The sequence below is a fragment of the Nicotiana tomentosiformis genome, chromosome 12, assembly GCF_000390325.3.
Source record: "Nicotiana tomentosiformis chromosome 12, ASM39032v3, whole genome shotgun sequence".
In the NCBI taxonomy this organism is placed as follows: Eukaryota; Viridiplantae; Streptophyta; class Magnoliopsida; order Solanales; family Solanaceae; genus Nicotiana; species Nicotiana tomentosiformis.
In genome coordinates this window covers 26117245-26142777 of record NC_090823.1, presented here as the reverse complement: position 1 = coordinate 26142777, position 25533 = coordinate 26117245, and the positions used below count along the sequence as shown (strand labels likewise).

General features: G+C 32.3%; 2 protein-coding genes across 2 annotated transcripts; one reads left to right on the top strand and one right to left on the bottom strand.

Moving 5' to 3' along the window:
* Positions 1-12981: 12981 nt before the first annotated feature.
* On the bottom strand, positions 12982-18602 carry LOC104100007 (BAG family molecular chaperone regulator 2-like). The gene is made up of 4 exons (XM_009607162.4): positions 18272-18602; positions 16597-16853; positions 14046-14192; positions 12982-13291 (listed from the first exon to the last, which is right to left on the bottom strand). Exons 1-4 carry the CDS (start codon positions 18585-18587, stop codon positions 13151-13153), a joined length of 861 nt encoding a protein of 286 aa, XP_009605457.1. The 5' UTR covers positions 18588-18602; the 3' UTR covers positions 12982-13150.
* Positions 18603-23792: 5190 nt separating this feature from the next.
* Positions 23793-25142, top strand: LOC138902380 (uncharacterized). The gene has a single exon (XM_070190240.1). It carries the CDS (start codon positions 23793-23795, stop codon positions 25140-25142), a length of 1350 nt encoding a protein of 449 aa, XP_070046341.1.
* Positions 25143-25533: the final 391 nt, after the last annotated feature.

The following is a 25533-nucleotide window of genomic DNA, read 5'->3' as shown; positions in this document are numbered from 1 at the left end:
TAATTATTTGTGAATAGAATTCATAAGAAAAAAATAATCACATATCAATAGTCCCTCAGAGGTATCTTAAAATATGCTTAACACCATTCCAGTGTCTTGTTGTTGGAAAGGAACTAATTCTTGCTAATAAACTTATTTCAAAAGTTATATTTGGTCGAGTATTTTTTTTCAAGATACATTAGTGCCTCAATTGCACTAAGATATGGAGTTTCATCACCAATAAGCTCTTCATCATTTTCATGAGGTCGGAATAAATTTTTATTTATATTAAATGATCTAACAACCATCGGGGGTACTCAATAGATGTGTTGTATCCATATAAAAATGCTTTAGGATCTTTTCGGCATATGTTGATTGATGGACAAAATTTTTATTTTTTATATGCTCAATTTGTAGACCAAGAAAAAATTTGTCTTTCAAAAATCTTTCATTTCAAACTCTTTCTTTAAATAGTCTAGTCCTTTTGGAAGCTCCTCAGGAGTTCCAATGATATTTAGATCATCAACATACACAACAATTATAACAAATTCAGATCCATACCTTCTTATAAAGACACAAGGAAAAATTGAATTATTCTTATATCCTTATTTTAACAAGTACTCACTTAAGCGATTATACCACAGTCGCGCTGATTTTTTCAATCCGTATAAGGATTTTTAAGCTTTAATGAACAAGTTTCCCGAAAAAATTTATAAGCTTCAGGCACTTTAAACCCTTCAGGAATTTTCATATAAATTTTGTTGTCTAATGTGCCATACAAATAGGTTGTGACAATATCCATCAGACGCATATCAAGTTTTTCAAGAACTGCGAGATTTATAAAATACCTGAAGGTGAAGAATCCACCATAGGAGAATATGTCTCTAGATAATCAATGCCAGACCTTTGCAAATATCCATATGCCACAAGTCGTAGTTTATATCTAACAACTTTATTTTTTCATTTTCGCACAAAAACCTATTTGTATCCCACTAACTTTATTCCTTCAAGTGTTCGAACTATACATTCGAATACTTCACGTTTTTCAAGTAAAGTTAATTCTGCATGTATAGCATTTTTCCATTTTGACCAATCATTTTTTTGTATACATTTATTGACAGATCTTGGTTCAAGATCCTCATCTTGTTGAATTATTTCACAGCAACATTATAAATAAAAACGTTGTTGACAATAATATTATTTTGGTTCTTCTTTTTTCCCGTAGAGACATAACTTATTAAGATCTTTTTATTCTTAATATTTTCAGGTACTTGGATCTCCTCTGAGGTCTTATCATTTGTTATATCCCACGTCTCTTTTTGTGCAAATACCTCCATGTTATGATTCCCTAGATTATTTGCTATTTTTCTTTTTCGGGGATTTTTATCTTTGGAACCGAATGGTCTACCATATTTTTAGCGTGACCTAGACTCATTTGCATTTATATATTGTCCAGCCAAGATATCAATTCGAATAGGAGCATTAGCAATTAGAATATGTGATTTAGTCACCCTTGGTAGGTCAGTGAATGCATCCGGCAGTTGGTTTGAAATATTTTATAAATAAATTATCTTTTGAACCTCGTGTTCACATTGATTTGTTCGGGAATCTAAATGGCATAGTGATAATGCATTCTAATCTATCTCTTTTTCCAATTGCTTATTTTCTCCCCTAATGTTGGTTATATTGATTCATCAAAATGACAATCATCAAATCTTGCCGTAAATAAATATTCGGTCATAGGTTCCAAATATTTTATAATACAATAAGATCCTTACCCAACATATATCCCCAATCTTCTTTGGGGACCCATAATTGTGCGTTGTGGTAGAGTAATTGGAACATATATCGCACATCTAAATATTCTAACATGAGAAATATTTGGCTCCTGGCCAAAATCTAATTGTAATGGGGATACTTTATGATAACTTGTGGGCTTGATCCACAGAAGAGCTGATGCATGCAAAATAGCATGACCCCATGCCGAGATGGAAAGTTTTGTTCTCATAAGCATTGGTTTAGCAAATTAATTAGATGAGTTTGATCAATGATTCCTTTAGACCATTTTGAATATGAACATGAGCAACTGGATGCTCAATTGTTATCCCAGTTGATATATGATCACACCCAACTATTCCTCATAAGAGGTCTAGTGGTCGTTACAAATATAATCTGATTTATAAGTTCGGAGTCGAATTCCACAGGGAATTAACCTACTAATCACAATCACTAGTTTCGCACGAATTTAATCAATCAACCTTAAGAAATATTAAATAACGATTTGAGTGTTTACTAACTAAGAGCACAGTAATTAAAATGCAGTAATTTATAACTAACAAAGCAAATGTTGTAGACAAGATTTGAAAAAGTCAAGGGTTATGATTTCCCTTATTGTCGGAATCTCCATCGCTATGTTTCCTATAAATTTGCCTAAGTATTCTCTACCAATCGTGAGTACTTTAGGTGTCGTAGCTCTCTCTCTCTCTCTCTCTCTCTCTCTCTCTCTCTCTCTCTCTCTCTCTCTCTCTCTCTCTCTCTCTCTCTCTCTCTCTCTCTCTCTCTCTCTCTTGAAACTATCACAATTTACTGGACGTATTCTCCTGAACTACGCTAGTTAGTGCTAATTCACCGCTCATTACGATTACACCAAGGTTTCATTATCTCTAATCCCGCTTTTAAACTCTTCGTATTGATCTCTCAAATACGTTAGGAGTGGTGTTGTTCAATAACTAACTAAATTCGTAATCTCTCTCGAGCAATACACACTAAATAGATACAGTTAATTGGGAGTTCTTTAATCAATAACAACCAAAATATTGTTGAACATGTAGATAAAGATCAACGACAAATTTATATTAAATGTAGTGAAAAATCATCCTTCAATAGGTTCCATCAAACCCTAGATGAGATAGTTTAGCTACTCATAAATGTATCAACAATCATCATGATGTTCAAATACCTTAAACTACAAAGTAAAGTGATAAACAGGGGGGAAAATCATTTATGTCTTGCTCCATAGTTCTCTGTAGCCTTTTTGTTCTCCAAAATAACGTCCTACGCTTTCTCAACTCATTTAGGGAGTATTTATCTGTTAGGGCCGAAGTCCTCGAGTCCAAATCTGGGTTGAAGTCTTTTAATCCGCAACTTTTAATCACCGAACTATAGACCTCACGAGGACAGGCTTATAGAGTGGGCAACCTGGCTACAGAGCTGGCTACTCCTGGCATGTAGCGCGGTCAAGTTGGCTATGCTTAGCCTGTAGCATAGTAGAGCTGGCTATAGAGCTCGCTATGCTTGGCTTGTAGCTAGGCTTGGGTACTTGGTGACTTTGTGCTCTTTTCTTGTATTTTCGTCCTCTTTTCGTACAACTTTCATTTGACTCTATCTTCTGATACAAAACAATATAATTTAGCTCAATTGTCGCACAATTAATTACTAAACCAATAAAATATAGGGCGAGTAATACTAAAAGTATAGAATTTTGGCCAAATATCAATATACAATAATCATAAAAGGCCTGGAACGTAAATTCACCAGCATTATTAAGACGGAGTGTCTTAATTGCATAATCTGAAAACTATGCTCTTAATCTTATTAATTGATCCAGTAACCTCGCAAATGCCAAATTGCGAGTTGATAACAAGCACACATGTGACTATCTTGTATATGCATATATCAAAATCATATAATATCTAAATGGTCCACATAGAGGGTGTATGATCCCACATATACCACCTTGTATACGTTCTATAAATATTGGAGATCAACTCCAATTTTAATTATTGATGATCTAATAATCAGTTTGCCTTGAGAACATGTAGCACAAGAGAATTCTTTAGTTTGAAGAATTTTCTTGGTCTTCAATGAATATCCATGTGAATTCTCAATTATTTTGTGCATCATATTATAACCGGGATGGCCCAACTGGTCATGCCAAATAATAAAATCATTAGTAACCCCTTGTTTACTATGGTATGTGATTCGACTAGACTAATACTGGTGTAGTGTAATCCGGAGGAAAATGCGGGGAAGTTTTCAAGCACATACTTCTTTTCCGGTTTTATTATAGTAATATAAAAGTATGCAACTTTTTCTTCATTGGTGGTCTCAATATGATAGCCATTTTGGCAAATATTTTTGAAATTTAACAAGTTTCTTTGAGACCTACTATAATATAATGCATCACTAACAACCAATATAGTTCCTCCGGGTAGTAATACAACTGCTCTTCTAGATCCCTCAATTAATTTTGTACTACCAGATATTGCTATGGTATTGGCTTCTTTCACAATCAAACAAGAGAAATATCTCTTATCTTTTAATATGGTATGCGTCATAGCACTATCCAGAAGATACATGTCTTCGTTATTATTCATACGGCCTACTGAAGACTGAGAATCTTTTCATAAAAAAAAAAAATACATCATAAGTAATATTGAAAAATTTAAGAACAAAAGAAACTATACTCAAGAAAGTAAATACTAACAACATAAAAAGTTTTATTCAAAATATGAACTTCATAAAGTAAAAAGAATAACTATTCTTATAATTTTTTCCAGTAAAAAGTGTTTATATCCAATTTTGCCCTCATATTTTATAAAAGTATTCCATATACTTCAAAATATCACTTTGCACTATTGCCCAATTTATAAGAGTCATATAAGTATTTTTTATAATTTTAAAGCTTTAAAATTAATTTTTCTTGTATTTAAATTATTCAAATATTTATTAATTATTCGTTTAAATTATTTTCGGGTAATTTAATCACCCAAATTTATTATTTATGCACACATGCATGTTTTATTATATTTTACTTCATTTTTATATAATTATATTTGCATTTTTTGTACTATTTACATATTTTTGCAATAATAGCCTATACTTTGCAATTAGTTGCATTTTATTATTTTATTCAGAGTCAAAATAATATTTTATATTTTTACAACCTTCATCTATTATTTTAAACTACACCATTTTTTAAATAATATTTTGTACACTTATTTAGCTATTTTTTGTTAATTTTATTTTCCTTAATTTCTTTATTTTTAAAAGAAGCCCAAACCAAGTCATTTGTTCGGATCAAATAAGCAGCTCAGACACCCCCACCTTAGCCCAATAATGTCCCATCCCAAACCAAACGACAATCCGCTCGCAACCCGCTTCAAATGACCCACCCCAGCCCCTTTTAATCTTGGTCGTTGATCTTAGAGATCAATGACCCATAAATCATCTCCCCCTTTTTAATTAACCCCAAGCCGAAAACCCTACCCCATTTTCTACCAACAACCGCCCCCAGATCCTCTCGAACATTCCTCTCTTCTATGAAAGAAACCCTAGCTGCCTCACTCGAATCCCAGCCCCAGTCTGAGATTACATGGAAATCTTCCATATTTCCTTTCCTTTTTTGCACACACAGTGATTCTTACCATCTCCTCGATGTTACAGTGTGTTTGGTATTGAGTTATTTATGGAAGTTAATCAATACACGTTCGTTCGACTCTGATTCTGTATTATCACCATATTATTGACTTGATACATTCACTGCCAGGTTATATGGGTCAGTTTTAGTGAGACCTTTAACTATTTTGGTTCTCCATCTTGAATTAGAGTTTGCCTGATTTTTCTCCTAATCGATTCTAAATCAATTTTGCATCCTCTTATTTACTTTATTATGTTTGATTGACTTCGTTTCCTTATTTGTTCATTTAATTTTGCTATTATATAAACCCTTCCCCAATCCCCCTAAAACAGGCATGAACTACTACTATTACTCTCTCACTCTCACTTATTCTACTATTCTAAGCTTAAGACATTGGCCGACTGAAAGTCAAGGCCACCAAAATTCAATTATTGCTCTTTTCTCAGTGAGAGCACTGCCCGAGGTTCACTTGAAACCCTTGGAAACTCTGACGCAATGAGATTTTGGGAGTCCTGCTATTCTTTCTCTACCACTGCTAGCTGAACTACTATTGGTACTTAATTTTCTCCTTTACCTCCTTGTTAATCTGCAAACTAGTGAGTACCTTGACTCTTGCAATTCTATCTTATTTTGCTTGTGTTCAGTGCTTTGTATGTCCGTGTTGTTTGAAATTTTGTGAACCAATATGATTTCGATATTGTGTTATCTTCATTTGCAATCCTATTTTCCTTGAAGCTATTTTGCAGTTATGCATTTTCTAGTATCAAAACTTGCCTAAATTCGAAACTTCAATATATGCTCATTATGTGTGTTCATCTTGAATGACTTTTCACTGTCTTAAGCATGCTCAGTCTATTATGTTTATATGTATCTGAGTTCTTATGTTATTTGTTATGAGTCTATCTCCATGTATGCTTTGGATTCTTGTAAGAGACTAATTCATGCCCAATATGTACTTATTTTTGTTAAAATCCTTCATGTACAACCTACTACTTTCTTAGAGTTAATCCATGATCATGTGAATTCTACATGCTAACACTGTTTGAACATTGGGTAAACATGACTTATGTTTCCTCTGCTATTTGTGAACCCAATAATGTATTTGTTGCATGTCATGATGCTTTCTATATAACTCTGCCTGTTAGTGTTAGGTTTGCTTAAGATTAATGCCTTAGGGAAATCTTGGATGTATATAATTGAGCTTGGCATGTGTGATCAACCTATAGAATCTCTAGCCACTCTAGAACAAGATGGTACTTGCTGATTGCTTTGTCACACCCATTAAACTGAGTTTATCAGATTAGTTTGTTGTGGACTTTTGTGTTAGGGGTCTCTGTTTGGCTGTAGGATTAGTTTCAATCATGTCTTACCTTAGATCTTCTTGTCTTCTAAGTATATGCTTCTATTGAATCGAGATTAGTTATGAGCCATGCCCGTCTTGAATTCATGTTTGTTGAAATCTCTTTGAGAAGTTTTTTTGCAAAAGTAGTTATGTTCTTATTTCATATGCCTCTATCATCTCTTGGGGTATCGTTTTGTTTAAAATCCCAATTTCTCTATTATCTATAACACCAAGCATCCAATGTGTACATGCTTGCATCTGAAATTGTTTGAGCAATTTGTTTGTGTGGGCTGTTTGTACTCCTGCTGATTGTTAACAAGATAATTGTCTTCATGTTTAGGACTGGTTTATTGGGTCTTGTGTGTTGTTGGACATGAGCATTGGTTAGACATGCTTTAGTCATCCTTGTGAGCCTAGGGTGTTGGGCATGTTGGATATGCGAAGAGTAAGGCTGGCAAAGGCCCGGAAGGCATTGCTGGTTATTTTGTAATTGTACAGGACCTGTAGTTGTTGTATTTGGGCTTGTGATTGCCCTATTAAGTCTTTAATTATTTTATTATTCTATTTGGGCTTGTAATAATCTATAATAACAAATAATGGGGAAGTAGTGATAGGGGGCTGGGATACTTTAATTTTCATATGAAAGGGTAAAAAACGTGCATATAGGATCAAAGTGCTTCACTTGCTCGACATGCTCTATTTCTATACACTATTAGAAAGCATGCCTATAGGATCTAACTGTTTCACTTGCTCAACATGCCCTATTTCTATACGTTGTTAGATAGAGTGGCTATAGGATCTAAATGCCATTGGATATTTGCTCAACATGCTCAGCTGCTATGTGTTGTTAGATAGCATGCCTATAGGATCTCGTTGAGTAGTCAAGAATTGCTATTTCTTCCAGTAACGTGACTCATCTAGATACCATGTCTATAGGACCTTAAATTAATTAATCGAATTGTCGTTGTTGTTATTCTTATCATATTGCCCGCCTAGAAAACATGCATATAGGAATAAGTAAAACGAGCATGTGTTCTTAATTATTGCCCAAATACCATCTATTTAGAGAACATGCCTATAGAGTATTACTACTCGCCTAGAAATTATGCATATAGGATCAAAGATAAATACTTTTGCGCCTTCAATAGTCTCACTGCCCATGCGCAAATCGCTTAGAGATTATGCCTATAGGCCTTTAATAAAGATTATAATCAGCAGCTTTGTCAAGATAATTTGCTTAGAAGTACTATCTATGGGATTTTATTAAGTCATTCAATCACATAGAAACCATAGATATAGGCCTTGAACAATTTTAATGTATTTTGACTCCAAATCTGCCTTGCCTACAACTGCTTACTGCATAATCTGGAACCTCGTTTGTATAAACTCATGACTATTTACGTGCATTTGTACCTACGTGTGGAGGCCAACTTGAGCCCTTAACTATTAACTGTGTGCAGTCCTACTTATTTTGAATGTATGCCTAGTTTTGTCATTTTGAGCATCCTAAGTAAAGTCTAGAATCACCCAAGTAGTAGGTCCAAAGTCTCATATACTATAGGCATGGGACGGGTAATGCACGCATACGACGCGGTTTAGAATTGAACTAGAACGCTTTAGGTAAACAACTTTAAGATAGTAATTGGGTAGCAGAAGATGATAGTCTGTACCCGCTGAATAATATGAGCAACCCCTATCTTTGAGGGAGTTGAGAAGTATTATTTATGTTGCGCGAGGTGATCCTTTAGGGTAAAAAATATAGGACCCCCCATATACGTTTACTACTTGGACCCTTGTTTATTTGGACTTATAACAATTTAGGTTGTACTTTGTAATCATCGAGGGATTGTACCAATTACTTATTAATGTATAATCTACTTCCTTCATATGTGTAATTTCGTTTATGGTTGTTTCACATTGTAGTTGTATTTAGACTCCCTATCTTCCTTTAATTTATATGATCACATAGGATAATTATAATTCAATAATTTCACATAGCATAAAATTCGGCTGGGAACCATAGTAGTGGATCTCGAAGAGTACCTAACCACTTCTCTTCAAGATAATTTGAGCTCTTACCCGATCTCTAGTGATACGGACTAGTTAAAACAGAGTTATTTACAAATAGGTGCCCTAACGCACCTTAACATCGTTCAGTGGCGACTCTTCTCTTTTAATACCCATTTAAAAGAGTTGTCACATGTCGAAATCCCATTTCGCGAGAAAACGGGGCACGACAATAAGTCTTAAGTTATGATGTTCAAAGAAGTTTCCAGCTTCTAAATGAGTAATATTTGCAAGACCTTCAAAAATATCATCTTTATAGGCAAGGTTTACTTCAACTTTATCATAATTATTCATACGGCCCGCCTCAACTGAAAGGCCAAGTGAGTCTCAACTTTATTTTGTTTTCCTTTTATAGAGGCTTGATAAAGTTTGATAAAATGTTCAGGCGTATGACAAATTCGTGTTTAATAATTTTTCATACCACATTGGTGTCAAATATTACCTTTGCCTTTTGAAGGATTATTCTAAGAACCCGTATTGTTCTTTTATTTATAACGACCACCACCATGATGATTATTATTTCGTCCCTTGACACGCCCACATATATTTATATTATCACGGTAATTATTTTATCTTCTTTAAGACTTTTAATCTATTGCTATCACATCCGCTTCGGGAATTGGAGTTGATCTAGTAGGGCGGGCTTCATGATTTTTCATTAACAGGACATTGTTTTTGCCTCAACCATCATTGTGCCATCAATATCATATATTGGGATTCAAAACGAATGTCTTATCATTATGGTGGACCAGGACTTGAACCCGATGTCTCACCCTCATGGAGAGATGAGACTTGAACCCACTGTCTTACTATTATATAATATATATCGCAAGTTGTTTCATTTATTTTAAGGAATGCAACATAATTTTGTGTAGGCATAAATTTAATTTTTGATCTATTCGACATAGTAAAAACTATCATAAGTAATCGAATTAATTTATATGATTATCTTTTTTACAAGTCATAAAGGCATGTAAACAATTATGAATGACTAAAACATAAAGAGATATTCTAACCGTTCGAGACAAATACATCAATTAGTTTAGATAGACATTTAAGTCACTATTAAATAGGTACTGCATCTTTATGTTAGCATACTATAACTAAAAGATGAAGAATATGTAAGTATTACCCTAGTGATTAATCAAAGTAAGATGTAATTATTATTTTTTCTTTTAGCAGATGTAAGCGTGCACATTAAAGTTACTAATTTGAAAGTTCAAATAATTCTAAACTAAAAGTTACCTTAATGCAAACAGGAAGCAGAACATGATGTGACACCATAATCTATGTAATTATCTATCATATTTGTATGATAATGTTCAGGAGCAATATTGCACGCAGTCTTTCAATTTCATAGCAAAGTTAATATTATTATAATTCTCAGAGCAAGTCATGCGTGTAGTAATATATTCAAATTAAATTGTTGGTTAGAAACTTGAGAAGGTCCGTAAAACGTTATAAGCAAATGAAAGTGTACCTGCACTGGACAGAAGGTTAACTTTATGGGTCGTTTGGTTGGAAAGAAGTTATTAGAGGATTAATTATCCCAAGATTAAATTATCTTGAGATTAGTTATTTCACCTTTTCATGGAGATAAAAAAATACTACAATTTTGGGATAACTAATTACGGGATTAATTATACTGTAATTTTCTCCCAATCAAACATGAGATAAACTTTTCTTAAATTTAATCTCGGTATTAATTATTCCTTATCCCTCATACCAAACAAGCCCTTAGGAAGAAGATAGAATCCGGCTGAAGCACATTATCTCAGTTTGTAAGAGACACGTGCTGGTAACGTGTTATAAAACTATACTTTAAAAAAATTATCATTCGTAGCTATATTTGAATTTTATAGCAAATCCATGTATAATACCTGTGAATTTTATTTTTCTATATTTCTTTATTTCGCCTTGATTGTATTCGTTGCACGAACGAATACAGTCGGTACAGGTTGTATTATTTGTATACACCCATGTGTTTCGCCTTAGTTGTATTCACCGCGCTGATGAATAGGATTACACAAACAAATACAGTTCATACAGGTTGTATTCATTTGCGTAACAAATACAATTGACACACGCTGTATTCATTGCACATCTAAATATAAATAATATAAGTTGTTAACAATTAAACAGTAACTATAAATGATAATTAAACAAAATATAGTTGCAGATGGTAATTTGGCTCTAAACTGTAATAGTTTATGAAAATTCATATATAATAAACGTACACACTTTTCTGACGTAATTAACCCGACTTAAGCAACCATGTGAGTTGTGACACTTCACTTGCAAAAGCCTAAGCTTACCCGAAAAAGAACAAAAAATAAATTGGCTTGAGAAGTGAACATGGACGCCCTGAGCTGCCGTTGGGCTGATTGTGCTGGGCCTTGTCTTGCTCAACACCCACCCCAACTTGGGAGAAATTTAAAAATAGTCAGATTTATAAGTAGTAATTGAAAAATAGCTATAATTTCAAAAGTAATAGAAATTTAGTCACTTTTCATGTAAAGATAAATTTGAACGAAAATACTGTTCAAAATTCGAAAAATATTCATGCACAATAGACTGGAACTCCAGCATATTATACTTGAACTCCAACATAATATATTGAAGTTCCAGTATAATATATCGGTCCAACATAATATGTTGGAAGTTCATACACAAGTGCTCCAATCTCCAGTATATTATGCTAGAACTTTTCGCGTGTTGGAGTTCCAGCATAATATGCTGGAAGTTCATACACAGGTGCACTAATCTCCAGTATATTATGCTGGACCGGTCCGTGTTGCAGCAAAATAGTGACTATTTTTTAATGACTTTGCAAACGATGACTATTTTTGAATTACCACTCCGAAAACTGGCTAGCCCGTGCTATTTTTACACCCAACTTAGAGTGTGAAGGAACCTGTAATTGGGAAAATCTTAGCTAGCGTTTGGACATAAATTTAATTGAAACTTAAAAATAAAATGAAATTGTGTTGAAAAATAATTTTTGAAAGTTGAAATTGTGTTTGGACATGCATTTTATTTGAAGAAAAGTTAAAGTTTTGTGAGTTGAAGAAAATATTTCACCCAAAAATTGCCCTAAACTAATTTTTGGGAATTTGAATTTTTTTTTTCTTTTCAAAACATGATCATATATCATAAACAAAAAATGTAATGAAACCAAAATCTATGGTCAAACGAGTCATTACTAGTTCACTCGGTTGATTACCCGAGCTTTCACATTATTGGTGATTCGATTTATTTTCCAACTTGTAACTCCTTCCCTTATTACCTGAGCTTTCATCTTATTCGCTCTAATTAGTGACGAATTATTTCATTACAAATATTTTTCATGTAGTTCCTTCTCTCTTCTTACCTGAAACCCTTCCTACCAACTTTTATTTTTCTTCCATCTTATTCTCACGATCCGGGCCGGCTCTAACGTGATGAGGGGTAAGGTATGTGCCTTAGGCCCCCAAATTTGGGGGTGCATTTTTTAAAAAGAATAGGTTTATAAATATTTAAAAAATAAATATTTAGTATTTTTAATACAAAATTAGAGTTTTTAATATAAAAAGGAAATAAAGCTCTTTAGATATGCAAATAAAGTAATAATTTGACATATTTAAAAATGGATAGATGAATAGTTTTCGCAACGTTTAAGGTTTACTCCTTCATTAGATAATGCATACAAAAATTCACACTCACTTTTTTAATATGTCCAAGTTAATCTTCTTTTTCTCCAATCTCTTTATATTTCAGAAACCCCTATATATTTTCTGTCTTTCTCTTTAATATTCTTACTCACCTTCTTTCTCCAATATTTCATTACTCACTTTCTTTTTACAAGATTTCATTAGCTCCACTGTTCAACAGTACTTTTAAGTTTCCAATAATTCTATAATTCTATTGCTCTATAAAATATTATCTAATATCAACAATATCTCGAGAAAAAAATAAATGAGCTGGCTATATTATCAATTGAATAAAGATAATTAGAGAAAATCGATTATAAAAATAATTATTAACAACTTTGTATTTCAAAAAGTTAGAAAAATATATTTCAAATAAAACGTATGTTATAACTATCTTTTAAAAATTTAGACCCCATATTAAACCGCATATCCTTGAGCCGCCTCTGCTCACGAAATAGCTAGATTTCTCACTGTGTGAGCTAGGATTTGGAATTATATTTCCCATTTACAAATACTGCAGAAACATTTATTGGTGAATCAGTAGAAGAGAAGCTACAAGCACGACTTGAACAACTGTTAAATCTCCTTAGTAAATTACAGAGAAAAAAACTGGAAAAGTAAAAGATAAAAAGTGAAAGAGATTTTTAAAAGAAATCAATCAAATAATTCCCAATTTGTCGTGGCAGGAGAAGGATCAAAAGTTTCCCATTTAGTGGTGACTATAACTGGCTTTATTTTTGCATTGGCTATTTTTAGCACATCAAGGGTTTCCACACATTTTTGCACTCTTTGTCCCTGCAACCATAAGTCATTAACTTACCAACAGCTCTATAAACGAAAGTAGTACAAAATTTTTTATATTACAGAATTCATAGGGGTGAGGTAAAAATTAAGGTCGCAAGAAAAGTATAATATTCAATTATACAATGTACATTGTAGAATACATGAACTCTAGACTAACAATTTTTTTTTTTAGTAATTGTCTGGTGTATTAAACTTCTGCTATGCGCGGTCCGGAAAATGACCGGACCACAAGGATCTATTGTACGCAGTCTTACCCTATATTTCAAGAGATTGTTTTCACGGCATGAACCCGTGACCTCCTTGTCACATTACATCAACTTTACTATGAGTGACCTTTTCTTTTAAAATTACATTTGGACTTCTTTTACCGATTTACCTATCCGGTACGGGACTCACTTTTTCTGATTAATTGAGAATCGCATCACATAAAACTTATTAAACGAAGTGCTTCCAATCAGAAATTTATCAATTCTAAAGACTCGATCTAAACCCTCTATTTAAGTGGGAGAGGAAGCTCGTCCAATTTATACCATCACATCTCTTGGTGACCCTTTTGAACTAACATTATCTGGTTATATGTAAGGGACATCTTATCAATTGGGTTCTTATATAGATATTTTTATATATGTACTAATAATATATGAGATATTATTAGTACATTGAACTTTTAACAAGGAGCTTATGAAATAAATAAAAATAAGTTCAGAAGAATATGAGACTCGGAAAAAAAAATGAGAATAGGTACCTGCAAATTCTTTTGGGCAGATGCATCTCCTTCTACAGAGATGTTATCCAACTTGACAGCTTGTCTCATTAACATCTCAATCAAAGTAGTGATCTGTAATTCTGCTACTTTCTTCCCATTTCCATTTGACTTTTCAATTGCAGATATCTATAAATATTATTATCAAAATAAAAGGCACACTAATTAGTGACCATTTGCATAAATTTAGAGCATAAACTCTCAACGTGCATAATCATGAATATTATGAAAACCAATTCCGGTAAGATACTAAATTTATTTCAAAAGGTCAGTCTTCAAACTCTTTATGCTTTGACCAAGATTATGTAATGTTCGTTCCCAAACTGACAACCAAGATTAGTTCACTAAGATTAAATTCACAAATTTTAGTTTTAGTTTTATTTTGGTAAAGAATTCAGGATTCTTGTACGGTTGAGGACACAAAGAAACAATCAGTGCATTTGTGTCCCACCACTCCTCCAGTTATGTACAATTATGATACTAATTGCCCCTTCAAGGCTTCAACTACCTTATATATATAGTTCCTTCGGGGTTAAAATTGAGACGACAGAGAGAAGATTAACAGCTTGTTTGGATGGTTGTCATGTATCCTTTCATAATAATCGTATAATATTGTATTGTATTGTATTGTATTATATTGTACTGTATCGTTTTGATATATATAATGTTTGGCTAGATTGTATTGTTTCCCGTCGTTTTCATGATGTTATGCACCAACAATATGAAAAATAAACTTGCAATATTATAAATTATAAATAAAAAGTAACGCAAGAGGTAGTATTATTATATAAAACGGTAGGGTAAAAGATAAAAGAGGATTTTTTTAATAATAAAAAGGGGAAAGATGAGAGAAATAAATAAGAAAACGAAGTGACCATACCAAATCGGTTGTTCCATAAAGTAACACTTTTTGTCGTTACGTAACGACGGATTTAACGATACGATACAATAAATTTAAGTAACAATCAAAACAAACATTATATTTAAAGTAATAATACGATATAGTATATCATGTAACAAGTAACGACCATCCAAACAAGTTAGCAACATGGTCCGAGCAGAAGGATGCCACGCACAAATCGAGAAATATTCCAAATTTTTAATAAATTAAAATAAAAAAAACACTACCTTATATAATTTCAACCTCACATTATGCATCATAATATTCTAAGTAATTCACAGCTGTTGATTGACTTTAAAGTCATTTTTTCCAACTATTTCAGCAAATAAGATTAGGTCGTATTTTACTTCAGAAATTTTAAGTAGTCTCTAATTATATAATCTGTCATTGTAATTATATAAGTAGTCTCTAATTAAACAAAATATAGTTTAATGCATATTTTACACTATCAATATTCAGTTTAGTGTTAGCTATTGCGGTAGATTACTTTTTATTTTCATTTTTCTGGTTCCTAACCTTTATTATTATGTATGATTATCAATAATTAATTACCTATTAATTTACTTGATGGAAAATTCCTCAAATTGTCAATGTATAGAAAATAAACTCTACAAATTACTCCCTAGGGTGCAAAACAAGGGGTAATTTCACAAATGGTCATATAACTATACTTTTTTTCACTAAAGTCATATAACTTTGTTTTCTCACACAAAAATCATATAACTATGACTTTTTTTTCATCAAAGTCATATAAATTTATTTTCTCACACAAAAATTATAAAACTTTCACTAACTTATACAAAAATCATAGTGGTCGAAAAATAAATTTTCCGGTAGTATTTTCTTATTTTATATTTTATATTTTTTATTTTCAATCTAATAAATAATTATCCAATTAAAATAGGAGAAATATGAGTATATTTTTATCCGTTCCCAAAAATAATAGCCAATAATATACACACACACACACACACACACACACACACACACACACACACACACATTATATATATTGGCTATCAAATGCAATTAGTTTCGACCAACCGATTAATTTTATATTTTTCCCTTAAAATAGGAATGACCCAACCCAGCTTGACCTAATACCCATATACGTAAGTTAAAATAATGCTAAAAGTGAATTCTTCCCCCATAAGAAACTTAGTTCGGAATGCATGAGATTCTGACAAACAAAACAAGGAAATAAAAGATATAATTAGAGAGCACTTGAAATAAAAATGCTATCGGTTTTTATTAAAGAAAAATAAAAGATAGAAATATCATGTTTTGAAGGATTTACTATTCACTTTTAGTATTATTTTAATTTTTATATATGAGTATTGGGTTGGGTGAGCCAATTCTGGTTGACTCATCCCTATTTTAATTGAATTACTATTTATTAGACTGAAATAAGAAAATAAAAAATCATAAAACAAGAAAATACTACTGAAAAATTATATTTTTCACTCACTATGATTTTTGTGTGAGCTAGTAAAACTTTTATGATTTTTGTGTGAAAAAACATAGTTATATGACTTTTATTATTCCTCAAATTATTACTACTATTTATCTCTCTTCAAACCTTTTTAGATCATTATTTTATTGGAGTAGTATTTAAATAGAAGTGCTAATTACCTGCTCAGCCAGTTTATCAATCTCCGCTGACACATCGTTAATCAAGCGATGTGCGGCTTGGATTTTGGCGTTCTTTCTCATCTGCATGAATCTTTTCTCTTTGCTTTCTGGATCCTCGATTAGGATGACTTTTGATCGATCTTTGACTCCACACATGTCTAAATATTCTCCATTTTCTCTTTCTTTCCCTCTCATTATTAGTCTTTGTTCTCCAGGTTGTAATCCTGTTTCTTCTGTTAATAACTTCTTTAATTCCCCTGCCAATATCAACCAACTGGTTTTACAACACTATAACGACCTAATTTTAGCATGGTGAACTAAGAATAAATCAACACACAAGATTAAGCATAGTAGAGCATTTTGCAGCTTGTAGCCTATTTGGCCAAACATATAAAATCAACTTATTAAAAATAAGTATTTTTTAAAAAAGTACTTTCGGCGAGAAACAGTTTTATTTGGTTAATTAATTTAAAAAATACTATTTAACAGCAATTAGTGTTTGACTAAACTTTAAAAAAGTGTTTCTAAGTGTATTTTTCTTAAAAGTCTTTTTAGGAAGAATCTACTTTTTTCTGATTCTCAAAAACTACTTATACTTCTACTCAAAAACACTTTTTGTCCTTCTAAGAACTTGGCCAAATATCTTAACTATAAAATAAAATAAAAAGTATTTTTGGCCAAAAAGAAACTTAGCTAGACAGGCTATATGTCTAGAAGAAGTTGTTTATAGTAATGCGTTGTAAAAGATTATAAAGTTACTGCAAATTAGAAAAAAAGGGCAAGAAGAAAATCAAACTACACGGAAATCACCATTATATTTAGCACAAAGTAAAAATTCGACAAATAAGAATTTTTTTATTTGCCATTGCCATTTATATTTCATTGTATTTTCCTAATATTTTTTAGAAACTAAACAAGCCCAGACATGGCTAATATGTTGCAACAATTTCATTTAAAAAATAAAACATAACATACTATGCTTCTTAGTTTTTTTATCATTCGCTAAGTTACTTGTATTATCTCTAGCCGGACACTGGACAGGAATTGCTATGATATTTTTCTCGGTAAGCTAATTATAATTAACTATTATAATGCAAAAAATAAAGTATAATCGATGAAAAACCTAGTATGCCAAAAAAAATCGTAGATAATCTCAGGACTCATTAGCTTCCTATAGAAACCTATTATTTTCCAAAATATTTCTACATTTTCGAGCGATTTTTGAATATAGAATTTTAATTTTAAGATGTGAACTATATTATTAAGAAAAAAAATTATCGGAGTCTCGAGGGATACTATTAAACTGATTAGTTGAAAGCAGCCCGAATTAATCTTTGGTTTTTAAATTGGGTAAATTACATATTATAAATGCTCCAAAAAATAATAGTCAGCAAAATATATATTTTTTGTATATTAAGATATAATATAAATATAATACATATTTTATATATAACTTTTGTATATTTGGCTAGTGTTTGTAATTAAGTTTGACCGACCGGTCAAATGTAACTTGTGCTTCTAAATTATATATACATTAATAGTGTAAATTTTACACCATAAGTACAATGGAATTGAGTTCAAGAAGTTATTTTTTAGATTGTTATATCAACCATGGAATATTACAGGTCAAAATTAATCTAATAGTGTGAAATTATATAGTGAAACGCAGACTTACCAAAAGTGGCGTGAGGATTGACGGAGATCTCGTACCGAGCAGCAGCATAAGCCACACGAATCCGTAAATTCAGTGTTATTGGAACGTCGGAATTATCACTCCGTCTCTGGACTAACATGCCTCCGGGCCTCATCTCCCACTCTATTACCTCCTCTTTGACGGCGGCAGCGGCGGTCGACGTCGTCCTATCGGCTTTTCTGCCGTTGAATTTCAGTTTTCTCTTCATCATTTTCTTACCTTCGCCGGCAACTGTTACCGGAGAAAATATTACGGGGAAGTTGTAAAGACTAACTATCCCCCCACTGTCCACCGACATGCGCCAACTGTTTTATAAAAAGGGCATAGCAGTTATAATATCACTCTGTGGCCCCCACCCCTCCAAAAAGAAACCCCACACCCACCAATTATACGAATTACTGAATGTTTTTTTTTTTTTTGGGATATGTTCAAGTTGTAATAGAAGATCCAATATAGGCAGAGTACTTGGGATTATCCTAAACTTGGACACATTTTATTTAGTGTACACTTAAACGAAAAATTAGCTTTCTAAGTGGGAAATTTTCCAACTGTAAGAATTTACTTGTTACAAATTTGTATTTTTCTTGTTGCTTCTTAACATACACTGTATATTTTATTTCAAATTTATATTTCTTTTATTTTTTTCTTTAGATGCAATGGCTATTTGTTATTCTTTTTTCTTTTGGGGCCAAATATGTGTTCAATGAAACTTGACGTTCTTTCTATACAATAAAATGCAGTAACTTAATCGGAATAATTTAAGTTACTATATATAACTCTGGATAAGATTATCTTAATTTATGGATCACTGAAGTTATATACTACTACTTTTTTTTATATTTTAAAGATGAGTATTTCGTTTTTGGCTTTGTTTTCGATCAATAGCATTTAGATTAAAAAAATAATAATTATGTACAACGATAGAAGAGATTCCAATATGCTCTTATTTTATTTTTCTGATCAATTAACTATACCACGAATCAACTATTTAACTACTTAAATAACATCTATATATAATCTTCGCCCTTTTCTATTTGCCATTTTATTTTTTGGCGGAAGGAAACCACAAAAATAAACTATATAAATGTGAATGTCTCTCTGAAAAATTTCAGTGTTTCATTTGTGAGAATGTATTTGCTATCAATCAATAATAGTTTCCCATACAAGTATGATTACAAGAAGTTTTTAACTATGGCGTTCTCTATATATCATCCCACACTTCTTGTATAATTGTTTTTTTAAAGTTGACTCCTTAATTAAAAGCATTAAACGTGTCAAAGTCCAACGAATGATCCTCTAAACGTAATAATATGTAGACAAAAAAATCATAATTAAGTTACATAATAATAATAATAATAATAATAATAATACGTGAAAGTGACAAGTCACTCTATTATTAAGTTCTCTAGCAATTATGAAAGAAATGAATGGAGAAAAGGAGGTTGACCAATAGTAGATAACCAAATGTATTGATAAGAATAAGCCAATATAACAGCTAAGCAAAAGATTGCCGACAATCTAAGTATCAAAAGATGACGCAGGGCTTGGCAAGAGTTATAAGAAATAATTAATAGCGACATTAAATTTAAGAAGAGTTCATTTCATATTTGTTTGGAAAAAAATTATGATATAATTAATTTTGTGATTAGTTATTTCGAGATTATAATATTTTTTTATTTTTATAAAAAATTAAAATAACTAATTTTAAAATAATTATTCATAGTTTAACTTTTTTTCAACCAAACGACCCATATAACATAATGTTTGTTTACTTTTGAAGAAGATTTGATATCAATGGGCCACTTGTCTTTTTATTATTGGGTACAAATAATGTACTTGAAAATAGATTGTGCCCTTTTTATGAGATTGGTTTTGATAGGCTTATCTTGATTAGGTGAAATTATGACTATCAAGTTTACTTTGTGTGGAGTAATCCTTCATTAGAATTTAGAAGTTTCTTATTTTGTTTGCAATTTAAAATATACGTGATTGGGAGGTGAGCATAAGCCATTAGTTGATTAACATTAACAAAAACAAGAGATTATGCTTAAAGGCAAAGAAAATGATGTTTGCTCTTCCAAAAAAGGAAAAAATAAATAAAGAGGAGATAAAGATAGAATTACTTCTGTTTTTAAGCTTTTCTTTTTGTCTTCTGTACTTGGTTAAAGACAAATAGAATTAAACACAGCCGAATAGTTAGCAAAACTAATTGATTAGTTTAACGATTAGTTAGATGTTCGACGTCATTACCTATAAGTTAAAGAAACGTTTGATCGTATTAACTGTCTTAAGTTGCTTTATCGACATAAATCCTTTTATTCGGAGATAAGCATGTCATTTTACTATTAAATCAAGTTGTCAATTGATAAGGTTAATTAAGATGTCCCCTTTTTTTTATTATTATTCTTATTATCTTTCACGCTTTCCTTTTTAAATTTGTTGCACAACCAACCAGTACTCCTCAACAAACAATGACGACCAACACAAAGAATTAAGTGCAATTGACACATTACCTTCTTTTTCTCTTATATTTAACTTTGTTGTTCTATCTGAATGGATTAGGGCCAAAGATGCAAAACTTTGTAAAAGTTCTACCATTAAATTTTTAATGCAAAATAACATTCAGAAAGTTTATTTACCAAATAAACGTGCATAGATTACAAGACCACTACTCAAATTTATCTTTCCTATTCCATTATATTTTTTCCCCAGCATTTTCCATTCCACTATTAACTGTTCGAAAAAATCATGAGGGTGTGTTTGGTACGAAGGAAAATATTTTTCGAAAAATTGGTTGGTTTAAATGTTTTGGAAAGTATTTTCCTTATCAAGAGAAGGGAAAACATTTTCTAAAACTGCTTCTCAACCTTTCCCACCCTCACCCCACACCCTCACACCTGCCCACCTAACTTCACCCCTCTCTCCAAAAAGGTTTTTTTTTTTCTTTCAAATTTTAGTTTTTTTTTCCGTCACCACCCACCCCCTCCCCCGCGCAAAAAAACTTTTTTTTACTTTTTTTTTTTGTAATTTCAAATTTCTGTTTTTTTTATTTTTCTGCGCTACCCACCCCACCCCACTGCCCCCCACCACGCACAATTTTTATTTTATTTTTTTTACTTTTTTTTTGTAATTTTTTTTTTATTTTTCTGCACCACCCCATCACCCACCCCACTGCCCTCTCCCACCGCACAAAAAAAGTTTTTTTTTTACTTTTTTTTGTAATTTTAAATTTCTGTTTTTTCGTTTTTGCACACCCCTGCCCTCCCCCCTCCCCGAAAAAAAAATAATATTTTTTTTATATATTTTCAGAGGTTTATGTGTTTGGAAGTTTACGGGTTTAGAAATTATAAAGTTTACGGGTTCGAAATTTCGCGGTTTCAAAAATGTAGAGATTCGGAAGTTTATGAAATTTGTGGGTTGGTTCGAAAGTTTATGACTTCATGTTTATTGTATCTAAATTATTTATGAATACTCTTGAAAAGTTATTTTCCTTAATTTGCGTACCAAACACCGAAAAATAAATAAGATAACTACTTGTTTTCCAAGAAAATATTTTTCGTTATACCAAACACACCCCATGTCACCAATATGTTGTTCCGTCTTTTGAACATAATTCTTCTCCTGAAAAACTATTTACGGGCGACAAGAAAAAAAAAAAAAATCTTATAGGCAAATTAGATTTCAAATGACGATTTGCACAAATTGGCTATTTAGTGCGTCACTATTTAAGTTTTGACCTTATTTAAATATATTCTGCCAAATTAGCTTGCGAATTAGAATTTGGTTGCAAGTCATGGCGAATCATCAAAAGTCTGATAGATCTGCACGACTCCAGTACGAATTGTGCCTTTTATAATAAATTGTTTACCAACACATTTTTCCTTCAATATTGATCAGAATCGATCTAAATCAACTCCAAAATTGATATCCAATCATCTGATACTAATCACAAGAATTCTCAGTTGTTAGATTCAATTCAAAACTTCAAAAAACAATAAACCCACTTTATTTCCTTCAACAATCAAGTAACACTCAACAATAGTTTTTAAGTATTTTCAACAAATCAATCCAACCTAACCACAAATAAGCGACGAGTCTGTAATTTTTTGTAAAATGTTACAAAGAAGAAGGAGGAGGAGAAGTTGTGGTGGATAATGTATATTTCTCAACCTTCTAAAAATAGGAACGAAAGTTAAATGGGTGTCAAGCAGAGGACGCTCCTTAAAAATTATTAGTACCATCTTTAGGACATGATGAAATAACCCAATTAGGCGTCCACCTAATTTCTTAAACTAAAAATAGCCGACGAATGTATTATATATATATATATAATTCATATATAATATGTATGTAAATATGTATAATTAATGTATAACTTATGTATACTAGCTAGAAAAAGCAAACAGTGAATATGACTAGCTATTTGTATAACAGTCTCTTATTCTTTTCTATTCTTTTGTTGTGAACAAAACATCTAATGGGCCATTTCAAAAAGATAAGTTAGATTTAAAAGTGAAAATTAGATTTCAAAAAGCCATCTCTCTTATTTCAGATATTGCTTACTCTAAGCACTTCTCTAATGTTATGAAAAGGACTCTCAAATACGTTCGTGTGAACTTTGACTTTTCATAACAAACTAAGTTGGAACATGATGAAAATAATGTTTTACCTTGTTAGAATTAATTATTCACTTAGCTTAGCTTAGTTACTAGCTTAATTATTGGAGCAGAGTTGTTAGTGTTAGCTGTCGGTTAGTGGAACGTATTAGTTAAATGACAGTTGTAATAGCTTTAGTTAGTGGACTTCATTTTTCTTAACATTTTCATGTTTGTATATAGTGGACTCTCCACTCACATTTTAATTTTGAAGAAAAATGAAATTCTAGAAGCTTCACGCTCTCTCCTTCTTCATTCTCTTCATTGTAACCTCCCATGGCGTAGAAGTCCAGTTCTCATCACCATTAAAGCTTAGCTGAGGCTTAAGCTATTGTTACACTGACGAATTTAATATGGTATCAGAGCAAGGAGCATAAGTTTTGACTCGTCTCTCTGAATCGGTTAGTTCTAATTACGTCAATCTCGATCTCAATAAGATCGCACACATGCAAGTTCATTTTTCATCAATTTCAAACTTCTTTATTTTTGTAATCACTTGGAAATTGCTTCTAGATTTGTAATTATTATTTTATAGTTCTCAATCACTTAGAAATTTCATACTGTACGAGATGACTATTGTCGAAGATGATGATCAATCTACATCGACCATGGCTAAACCGCCTAATCAGTCAAGTGTTGATATCATTAGTCCCTTGTATATGCATCCATATGATAATCCCGGAGCAGCGTTGGTTCCTATTCCATTTGATGGTTTTGGATATCGATCATGGAGAAGGGGTGTAATGTGAGCCCTATCAGTGAAAAATAAGCTGGGATTCATCAACGGGGAATGCAAGAGACCAGATCCAGACTCATCGAAATTTTGACTATGGGAAAGATGCGATGACATGGTCACCTCATGGATTCTAAACTCCTTAACTAAGGAGATTGCAGATAGTACTGAATATGTGACAGATGCATTTGAATTGTGGAGAGAACTTGAATATCGATATGATCAAACAAACGGAACAAAACTCTACCAGATCCAAAAAAAAATCAGTGATCTATCCCAAGGAGGCCTTGATATCACTGGTTACCATACTAAAATGAAGAAGCTATGGGAGGAACTCAACACTTTGATTGTCAAATCTCATTGCACTTGTAATTGTACATGTGGAGCTAAGGAAAGCATGCACAAAGCCGAGCAGGATAGGAGGTTGATACAGTTTCTCATGGGATTGAATGAGACAGACACTATAGTTCGAGACAGTATACTCATGATGAATCCTCTTCCTTCAATTGCCCGAGCCTTTTCATTGCTAATTCAAGAGGAAAGACAGAGAGAAATCAAGCCAAATAATCATTTGGCTCTAGAGTCATCAGCTTTAAGTTCTAGCACAAATAGACATGGTTCATTCAAGAAAAATTATTCTCCCAATAACAATCACAACAATAGGAACAGACCTTTTTGTGATTATTGTAAGAGACCATGGCACACCAAAGAGAAATGTTATAAGCTTCATGGATATCCTCAAAGTTTTAGTCAGAATCATAATCCAAATATAAATCACAATCAGACCTCCAACTTCAATCAAAATCCCAGACAAAGTTGCAACTACAATCACAATTCCAACAACAACCAGAATAATAGGTTTAATAGAAGAAATAGAACAGTGGCTAATACATATGTAGCAACCACTGATACACAACATGTTGAAACTGAGAAACATGTTGCTCATGATAATACTCAAAATGTGAGTCTCACTCAAGAGGAATACAACCAGTTGGTGAGTCTACTACAGCAGTTTCAATCAGGAGGAGGAAGAGACTGCACAACTAGTACTAATACTGCATCAGGAGCAACAAACTTTGCAGGTATTATAGCTTGTACTTCCTCTATTGATTTTGGTAAACTGTCATGTGAATGTTTCAAAAACAAAGCTGACTCATGGATTATAGATTCAGGGGCATCAAATAACATGACCTTTAACAAATCCCTATTAACCAAGATAATAACCTTACCCCATCCTTTATTAGTTGTACTTCCAAATGGCTACAAGGTAAAGGCGACAAAAATTGGTAGTGTGATGCTCACTCCTAAGATCACCCTAGACAAAGTGATGTTTGTCCCATCGTTTAGATACAATCTGATCTTTTTTCATTCTTTGGCCCCTCATTTTAATTGTCTTGTTGCTTTTGTCAAACACTGTTGCATACTGCAGGCCCCTTCAATGAAGAGGCCTCTTGGTGATTGGTAGAGTCAAAGATGGGTTGTACATCTTGTGCCCAAGCTGCCTGAGGAGCAACAGTGCAAGCCCTGCAGTAAAGACCACTAATGCCTTGTCCACTACTTCTACTTGTTGCACTTGTAACACACATTGTCCCTCTCATTCTACTGTAAATAGGTCATTGCATGTCAATAAGTATGTTTCCTCTTATCTAGTTATAAATAATCCATGTGAAAATACTGAAGAACAACTTTCTTTTACAAGTCCATCTTCTAAGGTTCCTAGTATATTTTCTCATTTATGTACTAAAGTCAATATGGATGTATTATGGCATAACAGACTTGGACATATCCCCTTTACCAAAATGAGAAACATTACTACTATTCCTGTCAATTTCTCTCCCAAACAACCCTTCAACTGC